The sequence below is a fragment of the Mesoplodon densirostris genome, chromosome 7 (assembly GCF_025265405.1).
Source record: "Mesoplodon densirostris isolate mMesDen1 chromosome 7, mMesDen1 primary haplotype, whole genome shotgun sequence".
Classification (NCBI taxonomy): Eukaryota; Metazoa; Chordata; class Mammalia; order Artiodactyla; family Ziphiidae; genus Mesoplodon; species Mesoplodon densirostris.
The window spans coordinates 79,160,394-79,174,395 of NC_082667.1; the positions used below are offsets into that span (position 1 = coordinate 79,160,394).

The 14,002-nt window shown below is 45.2% G+C and overlaps 2 protein-coding genes and 1 non-coding gene across 3 annotated transcripts in view; 2 read left to right on the forward strand and 1 right to left on the reverse strand.

Annotated features, from left to right (window-relative positions):
• LOC132494286 (U3 small nucleolar RNA-associated protein 25 homolog) overlaps positions 1–14,002 on the reverse strand; it is a 720,475-nt gene that overhangs the window by 517,612 nt on the left and 188,861 nt on the right. The gene's annotated exons all lie outside the window — the stretch shown is intronic.
• LOC132494413 (forkhead-associated domain-containing protein 1-like) overlaps positions 1–14,002 on the forward strand; it is a 104,178-nt gene that overhangs the window by 83,557 nt on the left and 6,619 nt on the right. The window contains exon 14 of the mRNA XM_060105501.1: positions 8,793–8,917. Coding sequence (XP_059961484.1) covers positions 8,793–8,917 — 125 coding nt within the window. The remainder of the gene's footprint in view (positions 1–8,792; positions 8,918–14,002) is intronic.
• LOC132494547 (U6 spliceosomal RNA) lies at positions 4,354–4,460 on the forward strand. The gene has a single exon (XR_009533123.1). It is a non-coding gene; the product is annotated as a U6 spliceosomal RNA (small nuclear RNA).

Genomic DNA, 14,002 nt, shown 5'->3' on the forward strand with positions numbered 1-14,002 from the left:
TGTGGAAGGATATGAACCACTTTCATTCAACAAAGATTTATCGCAGGCCTCCTAGATACCAGGCACAGTGCAGGTTGGAAACATAATGGGGTCAGAAACAGGTAGAATTCAGGTTATGGGGTATATGGATGTTGGCTGTAAAATTCCTCCCTCTTCACTGTACATTTGAAATCTTTCATTATAAAATATTGGGGAACTAACAGGCACTCTCCCTGCGCTTGTAGATCTTAGGGTCTCAGGGAGGAATAGGGTGGGGCATTAACTGAAAAATCACTCACATGTAAAACTTTAATCATGACAGTTGCTTTGAAGGAGAAGTGCGGGGCTCTGACCTGGTCAGGGACGGCAGGGCAACTGCAGGGTGCATAGGAGTTATTTGCCAAAGAGGGGAGGGGAGGGCATTCTGGGTGGAGGGAGCAGCGTGGTGGGATCGCAGGAAGCATGGAGAACTCACGGGGCTAAAAGAAAAGGAGGCGGAGGGCAGGGATTGGTGAAGGAGGTCCACAGGGGCTGTATCATGGTGTGGCCGGGGGCTTGCAGAGCCCTGGTAAGAAGCTCTGCTTTAACCTGAGAGCAGAGAGAAGCCCACGAAAGGTTTTAAGTAAGGAACTGATGGAACAGGCTTGCATTTGGAGACAGTCATCTTGGCCACGAGTGGAAAACGTACCGGAAGGTGGCCGGCACAAAACCCCCGGAGAGCAGTTAGGAGGCTGTCACAAGACACGATGGTGGCCCTCACTGTGGCAATGGAGGGGACGGAGCAAGAGAGAAGATTCCAGGGGATTTTAAGAGATGAATCAGAAGGCCTCAGTGATGGAGTTAGATATGGCTAGAAGGCAAGTGATGGAGAGAAAGGGGGCTACAGGTCTCCAGGTTTCTGGCTTGTGTTAAAAGTACAGATGTGGTTCCTTCACTAAAATCCAGAGTAAGGAATGCCACAGGAGGACCAGGTTTGAGAGGGAACATGAGTGTGAGGTGCCTGTAGACATCCAAAGTGAGGTGCCAAGGACGCAGCTGTCACCCTGGATATCCAACCGTATCAGTGATGTGGCCCCGGAACCCAGAAGAACATGTGCCACATAGCGGGTGCTTAGTCAGATGGGATGGATGGACGGGTGGATGGATGGATGGTGATTAAAGCCATACGTGTGAATGGTATCACTAGGAAGAAAGTATTGAATGAGAAGGGAGAGCCCAGGGCCACACCTGGGAAACTCCAACATTTATCCTTGATACTACTTGCCAAAGCGCTCTCCAGAGAGGCTGTGCAAATTTGACATTCTTACAATAATGAATGAGAATAGAGGAGTGATTTTCAACTCTGGTGATTAAGCAACCCCAGCCAGGATATCTCTAAGGTAATCCAGAAGGTGGTGTGAATTTCTTTTAAACGTGTTTAAAAAGAAAGGCAAGGCTTCTCTGGTGGCACAGTGGTTGGGAGTCTGCCTGCTAATGCATGGGACACGGGTTCGAGCCCTGGTCTGGGAGGATCCCACATGCCGCGGAGCATCTAAGCCCGTGAGCCACAACTACTGAGCCTGCGCGTCTGCAGCCTGTGCTCCGCAACGAGAGGCCGCGATAGTGAGAGGCCCGCGCACCGCGATGAAGAGTGGCCCCTGCTTGCCGCAACTAGAGAAAGCCCTCTCACAGAAACAAAGACCCAAGACAGCCAAAAAAATAAATAAATAAACAAATGTGGGGTTTAAGAAAAAAAAGTATTAAAAAAAAAAAAGGCAAAATCAAGATTAACTTTTCTGTAAGTGCCTGCCCCTCACAGATAGCATAGAGAACAGGGGCGCTGCATTTCTCCCGGCAACCCAACCCCTCCCCAACCCCTGTATTACTGTTGTTGTAATCATGGCAGAGTCTGAGTGTGCATGAAAACCAAGAGAGATGTGGCCCACAGTTCTAGCTGTTCTTCAAAATCAGAACTAAAACAAGGAAAGACCATGATCTCTATCCTAGTAATAGCGGGGCCAAGCAATGTGTGCACTGTCCCCTCCCCAGGCTTCAGGAGTCACTGAAGCCTCTGTCTCTAAATCTAGTCATACATTCCCGTAAAGAAACATGGGTTGCGAAATTAAGCCATCAGGGGCTTCCCTGGTGGCGCAGTGGTTGAGAGTCCGCCTGCCGATGCAGGGGACACGGGTTCGTGCCCCGGTCCGGGAAGATCCCACATGCCGTGGAGCAGCTGGGCCCGTGAGCCATGGCCACTGAGCCTGTGCATCCGGAGCCTGTGCTCCACAATGGGAGAGGCCACAACAGTGAGAGGCCCACGTACCGCAAAAAAAAAAAAAAAAAAAAAGCTGGCTCAAAAACTTTTTATGTGTTAGTCCACCATGATAAGTGATTCAAGGTACTTCCCATTACTGAGGCCAGCAGGGGATCCCCCAGTCACTCATCACCATACACGAACAGTTCTAAGAGCCTTCTGTGTTCACAGTTCCTAAGAGGAGGGTAGGAACGATGGTTTGTTTAACTCCTCCTGGGTACTTGTCACTGTGTTAGTTGTTTTACATGTACTGTGTACTTTCATCTTCCAACAGCCCAATGAGCCAGGTACTATTGTCGTCTTTATTTTGCAAGTAAGGAAACTGAGTATCAATAACATTAAGAAACTTGCTCAAAGTCACACAGCTGGTACATGGTAGGGTCAGGACTCAAACTGAGGTCGTTGTGATCCTAGCACTTGTGTTTTTTCTGTGACCCCACATGCCCTCTGAAGATCCAGAGGGGTACCAGGTACATGCCCAGTTCCTAGAGGACAGGTTCTGTCGTTAACTTGAACAGAGACAAACCTGAGAGTTTCATTCCCTGGAGTGAAGGGTGTCTGATGCGCGCCACGGGCCTCGCCCCAGCAAAGCCCCATTTGCATTAGAGCGCATAAGTCTGAGTTCAGGCTTTGGAGACCAGCTACTAAGGTGTGACTATCAAGTATGCGCTTACTCACTGTGTGAGCAGGTCTCGACTTCTGTGTGCCTCTGTTTACTTGGTTATAAAATGGGGTTAAGATCTCACCAGGTAGTTGTGAGAATTAAACGACGTGGTACCCAAATCATAGGGTCACACATAAGCCTTAGGAAACGGTAGCTGCCATCCGCATCAGCCTTGAATACTTGTTGATTGAATGTGAACTAAATGTGGATGGCAAGCAGATGGGTATGCGCACAGGTAGGGCAGCTTGATTTACTCACGCCGAGGTGCCTTTACCTGTGACCCCTGCCGCATCTCTATTTGACAGCTAGTCAGATTTTCTTAGCCGTGAGCACTCAGTTCTCTTCCCAGGCCTTCTTCCTCGGCTCTTGACAATGGGCTGCATTTCCTAGCTGCCGAGTGGTAAAGCTGGGACTCCATCCAGGTCCCTCTGACCTCAAAGCCCCTGCTCTGAACCACCATACTACCTGCCTTTTAAAATATTGTCCTAAGGGATAAAACGCACGTAACGAGCTAGGTCTGTAAAATCCTGGAATAAATCCCTCAGGGAAATCCAGGTTGAGTAACTATGGTTGGATCATGTCATGAGCAGCCCAGGAGATTGGGGTCACTACTAAAGATCTGATTGGTTAAGATATCACCTAACACCTGTCAGAATGGCCGTCACCAAAAAGAACACAAATAACAAGTGTTGGCGAGGATATGGAGAAAAGGGAACCCTTGTACACTGTTGGTGGAAATGTAAATTGGTGTGGCCACTACGGAAAACAGTTTGAAGGTTTCTCAAAACACTAAAAATAGAACTACCACATGATCCAGCAATTCCACTCCTGGGTATTTATTCCCCTAAAATGGAAAACACTAATTCAAAAAGATACATGCACCCCAATGTTCATAGCAGCATTATTTACGATAGCCAAGACATGAAAGCAACCTAAGTGCCCATCAACAGATGAGTGGATAAAGAAGATGCAGTAGGGAATTCCCTGGCGGTCCAGTGGATAGGAGTTGACGCTTTCACTGCTACGGCCCAGGTTCAGTCCCTGGTTGGGGAACTAAGATCCCACAAGCTGCATGGTGTGGCCCCCCCCAAAAAATAGATGTGATATAGATATATATATATAGATATATATATATGCAGTGGAATACTACTCAGCCATAAAAAAGAATGCAATTTTGCCATTTGCAGCAACATGGATGGACTTGGAGGGTACTATGCTTAGTGAAATAAGTCATACAGAGAAAGATAAATACTGTATGATACCACTTTTATGTGGAATCTAAAAAATAAAACTAGTGAATATAACAAAAAAAAGAAATAGACTCACAGATATAGAAAACAAACTAGTGGTTACCAGTGGGGAGCGGGAAAGGGGGAGGGACAAGTTAGAGGTAGGGAAATAAGAGGAACAAACTTCTGTGCTCACTTCAGCAGCACATATACTAAAATCGGAACAATACAGAGAAGATTAACATGGCCCCTGTGCAAGGATGACACGGAAATTCATGAAGCGTTCCACCCTTTTGTGACCGGAATGGGAAGGAAATTCAAAAAAGAGGGGATATATGAATACATAGAGCTGATTCACGTTGCTGTACAGTAGAAACTAACACAACATCGTAAAGCAGCTATACTCCAATTTAAAAAAAAGAGGTACAAACTACTATGTATAAAATAAATAAGCTACAATGATATATTTTACAGCACAGGGAATATAGCCAATATATTTTTTTTTAATTTCAGTTTTTCCTAATTTTTTTTTTTTTTTTTTTTGCGGTATGCGGGCCTCTCACTGTCGTGGCCTCTCCTGTTGCGGAGCACAGGCTCCAGACGCGCAGGCTCAGCGGCCACGGCTCACGGGCCCAGCCGCTCCACGGCATGTGGGATCCTCCCAGACCGGGGCACGAACCCGTGTCCCCTGCATCGGCAGGCGGACTCTCAACCACTGCACCACCAGGGAAGCCCCTAATTTTTTTAAAATTATTTTCTTTTTTTTTTTTTAAACCCCACATTTGTTTATTTATTTATTTTTTTGGCTGTCTTGGGTCTTCGTTTCTGTGCGAGGGCTTTCTCTAGTTGTGGCAAGCGGGGACCACTCCTCATTCTGGTGCGCTGGCCTCTCACTATCGCGGCCTCTCTCATTGCGGAGCACAGGCTCCAGACGCGCAGGCTCAGTAGTTGTGGCTCACAGGCCTAGTCGCTCCGCGGCATTTGGGATCCTCCCAGACCAGGGCCCGAACCCGTGTCCCCTGCATTAGCAGGCAGACTCTCAACCACTGCACCACCAGGGAAGCCCATAGCCAATATTTTATAATAACTATAAATGGAATATAACCTTTAAAAATTGTGAATCACTATGTTGTACACCTGAAACATACAATATTTTACATTGACTATATCTCAATTAAAAAATAAAAAAGCTGGGCCTCCCTGGTGGCGCAAGTGGTTGAGAGTCCGCCTGCCGATGCAGGGGATACGGGTTCGTGCCCCGGGTTGGGAGGATCCCATATGCCGCGGAGCGGCTGGGCCCGTGAGCCATGGCCGCTGAGCCTGCGCGTCCGGAGCCTGCGCGTCCGGAGCCTGTGCTCCGCAACGGGGGAGGCCACAACAGTGAGAGGCCCGCATACCGCAAAAAAAATAAAAAATAAAAAAAATAAAAATAAAAATAAAAAAAATAAAAAAGCTGTGACCTAAAAAAAAAAAAATCTGATTGGTGAAGGATTACTGTGTGGTCCCACTGGAAGACAGGAAACATCTAAGGAGGACCTTAAAAGTTAGCTCCCCTCTCGTCCTGCCTGGTTTCTCAGCTTCTTTTGATAAGGGAAAGAAAGGACTTTTTACATTTATCTTTGCAAGCTCAGTTGATTGTGTCTATTTCTGCAAGACTTTGTTGCAAATAAAAGGATTCCCTGCATACGTAGAAAATCGCTCTTTCTCAGATATCCAAGATACGCAGTATTTTTATGTGAAAAAAAAGAAAGTTGTAATACAATATGCACAGTGTTCTCCCCTTTTTTTTTTTCTTTTTTTTTTTTTCAAATGCCAATATCCGACCACAGGAGAAATCTGGAGGAAAAGACATAAAAGTGTTGAGAGTATTATCCCAGCATGATGAGACTGCGTGAGCCTTGACTTTCACTCATTCGTTCAACAACTATTTATTGCAGCCCTACTGTGTGCCGGCCACTGAGGATACAGCGGGGGGACACTTTCCACTTTATGTGTTTCTGACCTGTTTGGATTTGTGTAACAGGCATGTGTAACTTTTGTATCCAGAACTATAATCAAGAATTGCTTCTTCTCCCAAAGAAGAAAATCCCTCTTTCCAACAGCCCAAGTCCGCATCACCATCTCTGCCATCTCGGGATCCGCCCAGCGCCCCTCTCCTCACGCACCCTTCACATCAGCCAGCCCTTCACTCTCCAGCCTCTAGTCTCTCTGAAAAGAGAATGACAGACCTAGGTCTGAATTCTGATCCTACTGCTTACCAGCTCCATAGCTGAACCTTGCTGGGCGTCTGTGTCTCACCTATAAATGCAAACACATTTCCTTGCTGGGCTGTTTGTAATGCTCAGAAAATATCACGTGGTAAACTTCTGGCATGGTGCCTGGCACACGGCAAGTGGTTAATACTGAATAGCTATTATTATAATATTATTATTCTCACTCTTCCAAGCTGGAAATTCTCAGCAAGTGGCATTGTCAGAGATCAGGGGCCCAGGCACGAGCCAGTTCAGCTCTCCTCCTGTCTCTCTCCGCACCCACCTTTCCTCCTTTCCCTCCATCTTCCCTCACTATGTTCTCTTTCCAAATGCAGCTCTTCCGTCCCTGAGTCTCCCCTTCTCTCTCCCTCCCAGACCACCTTGTGCACAAGCTCCTGAATCACGACCTCCTTCTTCAGTGTCTACAGCCTCCCACTCCATCTTTCTCCTTCGTCATCAAACATGCGCTTCAAGCTGGTGCATCTTCACTGGGACCACTGCTTCTTTAGCTCCTTTTCTACTGCTTGTACTCCTGTCCCACTAAGACCTTGAAGTGCATTACACCCTGTGTGCTCACCACCAACTTCCCACATTGTCTTTGCCTCCTTGGCAACTGACGTGGCCCCCCCTGCACTGAAGCCCCAGCTTCCTCCCCCCGCCATGTTCTCTCTGGCCTACCCAACCCTCTCGGTTTGCTTTCTTGAAACCCTCTCATCTTTGATAATTACAGCTTGGGTGGGTGATGCTCCTGGCAGCCAGTAGGTGGAGGCCAGGGATGCTGCTAAACGTCCTACGGTGCCCAGGACGGCTCCCACAGCGAGGACTGTCCAGCCCAACACGTCGAGAATGCTGCAGCTGAGGAATGCTGCCGGCTCCTTCGTCTCTAATACATCCCGGTTATTGTTCTGAAAAAAACAATCACCCTTCATTAAGCCAACTCACTGCTCCATCAGAAGCTGCAATAGCAGTGACTCAGACCCTGGAGTCACACCACTGTGATCCCAAGCCCTGGCTCAGCCATGTGCCAGCTGTGTGGCGTCCAGCAGCCACACGTCTCAGAGCCCGACTGCCTCATGTGTAAAAGGAGGCGATGGCGGGACAGTACAGTGGGGTGATGCGTTGATTGCTTGGCAGAGGGCCGGGCACACAGGTCACACTCGTGACATTTCAGTGATGTTTAAATCAAGTTTATACTCTTTAGGCTACGGTTCTAGGCTGGCCACAAACTGAGCTCAGCTTTCCATCCCGACTCTTCCCTCTACTCCTCCCCTCCCCCATCATCTGCTCTACCCCAATTAAGCTCTTCCAGAACATGCACTGCATTTCCCCACCTCTCATCCTACCTCCTGCCTTCACCCCCCATATTAGTTTCCTATGGCTGTTCTAACAAATTACCACAAACTGAGGGGCTTAACACAACTCATATTTATTCTTTACAGTTCTGGAGGCCAAAGGTCCAAAATCAGTTTCGCTAAGGTAAAGGCAAGGGGCTGGTTCCTTCTGGAGGCTCTAGGAAAGAATCCGTTTCCTTGCCTTTTCTAGTCTCTAGACTGGAAAAGGCGAGGAAATAAAAATTCCCCACTTTCCTTGGCTCACGGCAGAGGAGCACCTTCAACTCTCTGCTTCTGTCACATCACCGTCTCTGTCTGTCTGCAGTCAGACTCCCTGTGTCTGCTTCTTGTAAGAACCCATGCGCCTATATTGGGTCCCCCCAGCTAATCCAGGATAAGCCCGCATCTCAAGATGCTTACCTTCATCACATCTGCAAAGGTCCTTCTGCCCTGTTAGGTAATGTTCATAGGCTCTAAGGATTAGGACCCAGACATCTTTGGGGGGGAGTTATCATTCACCCAACCACATCTTCCATTCTGACACGCCATCCCCTCCAACTCTGCATACCCACGCGTGCCCACTCCCAGTGGGGCCTCAGCCAAGCAGTGATCACACCAGGTGAATGATGGCACCTCCCCTGGGACTTTTTCATAGACGGATGGTGTGCAAGGACCAACCTTGGGGAACTTCCCAGGATAAATACCCTGTTTAGAGGGAATAGGGCTTTCAAGAAACCGAGCTTGCTGCTGGGTGGAGCCCTGGGCTAGGACACAGAAGCCTGGGTTCAAGTCCATCCTCACACCTGTGGCCGAAGGTTCCCCCTCAGTGCCCCCGCCCTGGGAGGCTGCAGCCTCATCTGAGCTGTGTGGCCTTGGACAAGTCATGTCACCTCTCTGGGCCTCGATGCCTCACCTGCCAAGGGAGGATGGTGAGCTCATTAGTACTGGCCTGTGGTAAGTGTCCAGTAAATAGCAGCTGTGACTTTTACATGCAGTAACTTCTTCCTGAGCCTTTCTTTTGAATGTAAATTATTTCTTTTATAGATCATAAGGACCACATGGATCGATCATTTCTAGACTTAAAGACCCTCGGGATGGAAAAACATGTTCGGAAAATATTGGAGGTAAAACCTGACTTGCCAACTTTTTCAAGAGTAGAGATCCGAACGGTAACCAAAGAAACTTTGTTTCTGCACTGACTGACACGTGGGGAGGGTGGGCATGAGGACAGACACTAGCCGTGTGCCCTGGCACCACTGTATACATCATTGGTTCGAGGCCAGGTCCTCCCTGATGGGCTGGCACCTGTATGGACTGATCGGTGCCTGGCCGTACCAGCGATCCAATGTTTGAATAGAAAGGCGGCTTCCCATCATGTACAGCATGATATAGCATTGCACTGATGTTGGCCAGGTCAATCTCTCGGCCCTCCTTTTCACATCACATGTTATATTCTGCAGAAAATATCCAACAAGCTTATGTACAACATTATGTCATGAGCTTGCCTAACATTTGCTTTTTGCTATAAACTGAAAAACATGAACACATAAAGGGCAGCCAAAGGGAGCCATGATGATTAAGAAGACACAAGTTCTAGAATCAGAGACCTGTGTCCTAATCCCAGCTCTGCAAGCTCTGTGACCTTGGGCAGGCTCCTAACCTTTCTGGGACTTCATTTCCCTTCTGTAAAATGAGGATGGAAAAATTAAAGGAGATCATTATGTAAAGTGCTTATCCCAGTGCCTAGCTCATAGCGAGCACTTTAATAGATGATAGTTATTATTGTCAAACAGTATTTAAAGAGTATTATCCAAGACAACCTTCCTTTCTTAGGGAGCATAGTTTGTATTTGCCAGGATTTTCAGAAGTAATTTGATTGTTAGGTTGAAGGTGCCCTGTATCCTAAATGGATGTTTGATCGGGTGTTTGACTGACACATGACAATGGACAGCTCAGGTCAGCGTGGCTTGCTGTGGCAGCTGGTCTAAACCAGCTTTTGGAAAACATAATAAAGCCATCCTATCTGTACCAGAATTTTCTCCTACAATTTTTCTAGACATTTGCTCACACGTCTAGAGGTGTGAGTCTTCAGAAACGTGTTGGTTTTCCTGATAAAATCGAACCTTCCTTCTCTGAGGCTGGGAGTAGAGGGACCATCTCCAGGTGGGGAGCTCAGCTGGATCTCACGTCCTGATGGTCCTGCTTCCAAGATTGACCTTCCCCTTGGCAACAAGCCCTCATCCCACCACTGACACCACAGAGCAGGAAACCTCCCAACTCTCAATCCTCCAAGGTTTGCAGTAATTAAACGAAAGAGCAGGAGGAAGAATAGCTGACATCTGTGAACTGCTTACTGTGTGCCAGGCGTTGAGCTCAGCCGGCTCCATGCCTTATGTCATTTAACCATCGTAGCAGCCTTGTGTCATAGTTACTATTATTGTCCCCATTTAAGAGATAAGAAAAATTAAGGCTTCAGGAGGTCAAGTACCTCACCCAAGGTCACAGAATAATAATTGAAGACACACCAGGGGTGTGTCCCTGGTGGTGTGTCTGCTAGCCTGCAGAGACCGGGTGGGGACTGTGTGCTTGGATCCTGTAGCCCAGGCTCTTCCTTAGTGACCCTCCCCTCAGGAAAAGAGGGGGCGTCTGGAGAGGTACAGAGGATGCAGCTCAGGGTAGCTGAAGACACTGAGCAGCATCTCAGGTTCTTTGTGCAGCAGATCTGCCCGGTTTATTGTCATCTTCAGATACCCTCTTTTATTCTCATCTCCATAGATACATAGACAAATATGTCCACTCTTATCTATCACAGTTACTTTGGGGGCCTTTATATTTTTGTAGTTGTTTTGTTTTTATTTATTTATTTTTTATTAGTTTCTTCTTTATAACAAAGTGAATCAGTCATACATATACATCTGTTCCCACATCCCTTCCCTCATGCATCTCCCTCCCTCCCACCCTCCCCATCCCACCCCTCCAGGCGGTCACAAAGCACCGAGCTGATCTCCCTGTTCTATGCGGCTGCTTCCCACTAGCTATCTACCTTACGTTTGGTAGTGTATATATGTCCATGCCTCTCTTTCGCTTTGTCACAGCTTACCCTTCCCCCTCCCCATATCCTCAAGTCCATTCTCAAGTAGGTCTGTGTCTTTATTCCCGTTTTACCCCTAGGTTCATGACATTTTTTTTTAACTCCATATATATGTGTTAGCATACGGTATTTGTCTTTCTCTTTCTGACTTACTTCACTCTGTATGACAGACTCTAGGTCTATCCACCTCATTACAAATAGCTCAGTTTCGTTTCTTTTTATGGCTGAGTAATATTCCATTGTATATATGTGCCACATCTTCTTTATCCATTCATCCGATGATGGACACTTAGGTTGTTTCCATCTCTGGGCTATTGTGAATAGAGCTGCAATGAACATTTTGGTACATGTCTCTTTTTGAATTATGGTTTTCTCAGGGTATATGCCTAGTAGTGGGATTGCTGGGTCATATGGTAGTTCTATTTTTAGTTTTTTAAGGAACCTCCATACTGTTCTCCATAGTGGCTGTACCAATTCACATTCCCACCAGCAGTGCAAGAGTGTTCCCTTCTCTCCACACCCTCTCCAGCATTTATTGTTTCTAGATTTCTTGATGATGGCCATTCTGACTGGTGTAAGATGATATCTCATTGTAGTTTTGATTTGCATTTCTCTAATGATTAATGATGTTGAGCATCCTTTCATGTGTTTGTTGGCAGTCTGTATATCTTCTTTGGAGAAATGCCTATTTAAGTCTTCTGCCCATTTTTGGATTGGGTTGTTTGTTTTTTTGCTATTGAGCTGCATGAGCTGTTTATAAATTTTGGAGATTAATCCTTTGTCAGTTACTTCATTTGCAAATATTTTCTCCCATTCTGAGGGTTGTCTTTTGGTCTTGTTTATGGTTCCCTTTGCTGTGCAAAAGCTTTGAAGTTTCATTGGGTCCCATTTGTTTATCTTTGTTTTTATTTCCATTTCTCTAGGAGATGGGTCCAAAAGGATCTTGCTGTGATTTATGTCATAGAGTGTTCTGCCTATGTTTTCCTCTAAGAGTTTGATAGTTTTTGGCCTTACATTTAGGTCTTTAATCCATTTTGAGCTTATTTTTGTGTATGGTGTTAGGGAATGATCTAATCTCATACTTTTACATGTCCCTGTCCAGTTTTCCCAGCACCACTTATTGAAGAGGCTGTCCTTTCTCCACTGTACATTCCTGCCTCCTTTATCAAAGATAAGTTGACCATATGTGCGTGGGTTTATCTCTGGGCTTTCTATCCTGTTCCATTGATCTATCTTTCTGTTTTTATGCCAGTACCACACTGTCTTGATTACTGTAGCTTTTTAGTATAGTCTGAAGTCAGGGAGCCTGATTCCTCCAGCTCCGTTTTTCGTTCTCAAGATTGCTTTGGCTATTCAGGGTCTTTTGTTTTTCCAAACAAATTTTGAAATTTTTTGTTCTAGTTCTGTGAAAAATGCCAGTGGTAGTTTGATAGGGATTGCATTGAATCTGTAGATTGCTTTGGGTAGTAGAGTCATTTTCACAATATTGATTCTTCCAATCCAGGAGCATGGTATATCTCTCCATCTATTTCTATCATCTTTAATTTTTTTCATCAGTGTCTTATAATTTTCTGCATACAGGTCTTTTATCTCCTTAGGTAGGTTTATTCCTAGATATTTTATTCTTTTTGTTGCAATGGTAAATGGGAGTGTTTTCTTGATTTCATTTTCAGATTTTTCATCATTAGTGTACAGGAATGCCAGAGATTTCTGTGCATTAATTTTGTATCCTGCTACTTTACCAAATTCATTGATTAGCTCTAGTAGTTTTCTGGTAGCATCTTTAGGATTCTCTATGTATAGTATCATGTCATCTGCAAACAGTGACAGCTTTACTTCTTCTTTTCCTATTTGGATTCCTTTTATTTCCTTTTCTTCTCTGATTGCTGTGGCTAAAACTTCCAAAACTAGGTTGAATAAGAGTGGTGAGAGTGGGCAGCCTTGTCTTGTTCCTGATCTTAGTGGAAATGGTTTCAGTTTTTCACCATTGAGGACGAGGTTGGCTGTGGGTTTGTCATATATGGCCTTTATTATGTTGAGGAAAGTTCCCTCTATGCCTACTTTCTGCAGGGTTTTTATCATAAATGGGTGTTGAATTTTGTCGAAAGCTTTCTCTGCATCTATTGAGATGATCATATGGTTTTTCTCCTTCAACTTGTTAATATGGTGTATCACATTGATTGATTTGGTATATTGAAGAATCCTTGCATTCCTGGAATAAACCCCACTTGATCATGGTGTATGATCCTTTTAATGTGCTGTTGGATTCTGTTTGCTAGTATTTTGTTGAGGATGTTTGCATCTATGTTCATCAGTGATATTGGCCTGTAGTTTTCTTTCTTTGTGACGTCCTTGCCTGGTTTTGGTATCAAGGTGATGGTGGCCTCGTAGAATGAGTTTGGGAGTGTTCCTTCCTCTGATATTGTTTGGAAGAGTTTGAGAAGGATGGGTGTTAGCTCTTCTCTAAATGTTTGATAGAATTCGCCTGTGAAGCCATCTGGTCCTGGGCTTTTGTTTGTTGGAAGATTTTTAATCACAGTTTCAATTTCAGTGCTTGTGATTGGTCTATTCATATTTTCTATTTCTTCCTGATTCAGTCTTGGCAGATTGTGCATTTCTAAGAATTTGTCCATTTCTTCCAGGTTGTGCATTTTATTGGCATAGAGTTGCTTGTAGTAATCTCTCATGATCCTTTGTATTTCTGCAGTGTCAGTTGTTACTTCTCCTTTTTCATTTCTAATTCTATTGATTTGAGTCTTCTCCCTTCTTTTCTTGATGAGTCTGGCTAATGGTTTGTCAATTTTGTTTATCTTCTCAAAGAACCAGCTTTTAGTTTTATTGATCTTTGCTATTGTTTCCTTCATTTCTTTTTCATTTATTTCTGATCTGCTTTTTATGATTTCTTTCCTTCTGCTAACTTTGGGTTTTTTTGTTCTTCTTTCTCTAATTGCTTTAGGTGCAGGGTCAGGTTGTTTACTCGAGATGTTTCCTGTTTCTTAAGGTGGGATTGTATTGCTATAAACTTCCCCCTTAGAACTGCTTTTGCTGCGTCCCATAGGTTTTGGGTCGTCGTGTCTCCATTGTCATTTGTTTCTAGGTATTTTTTAATTTCCTCTTTGATTTCTTCAGTGATCACTTCGTTATTGAGTAGTGTATTGTTTAG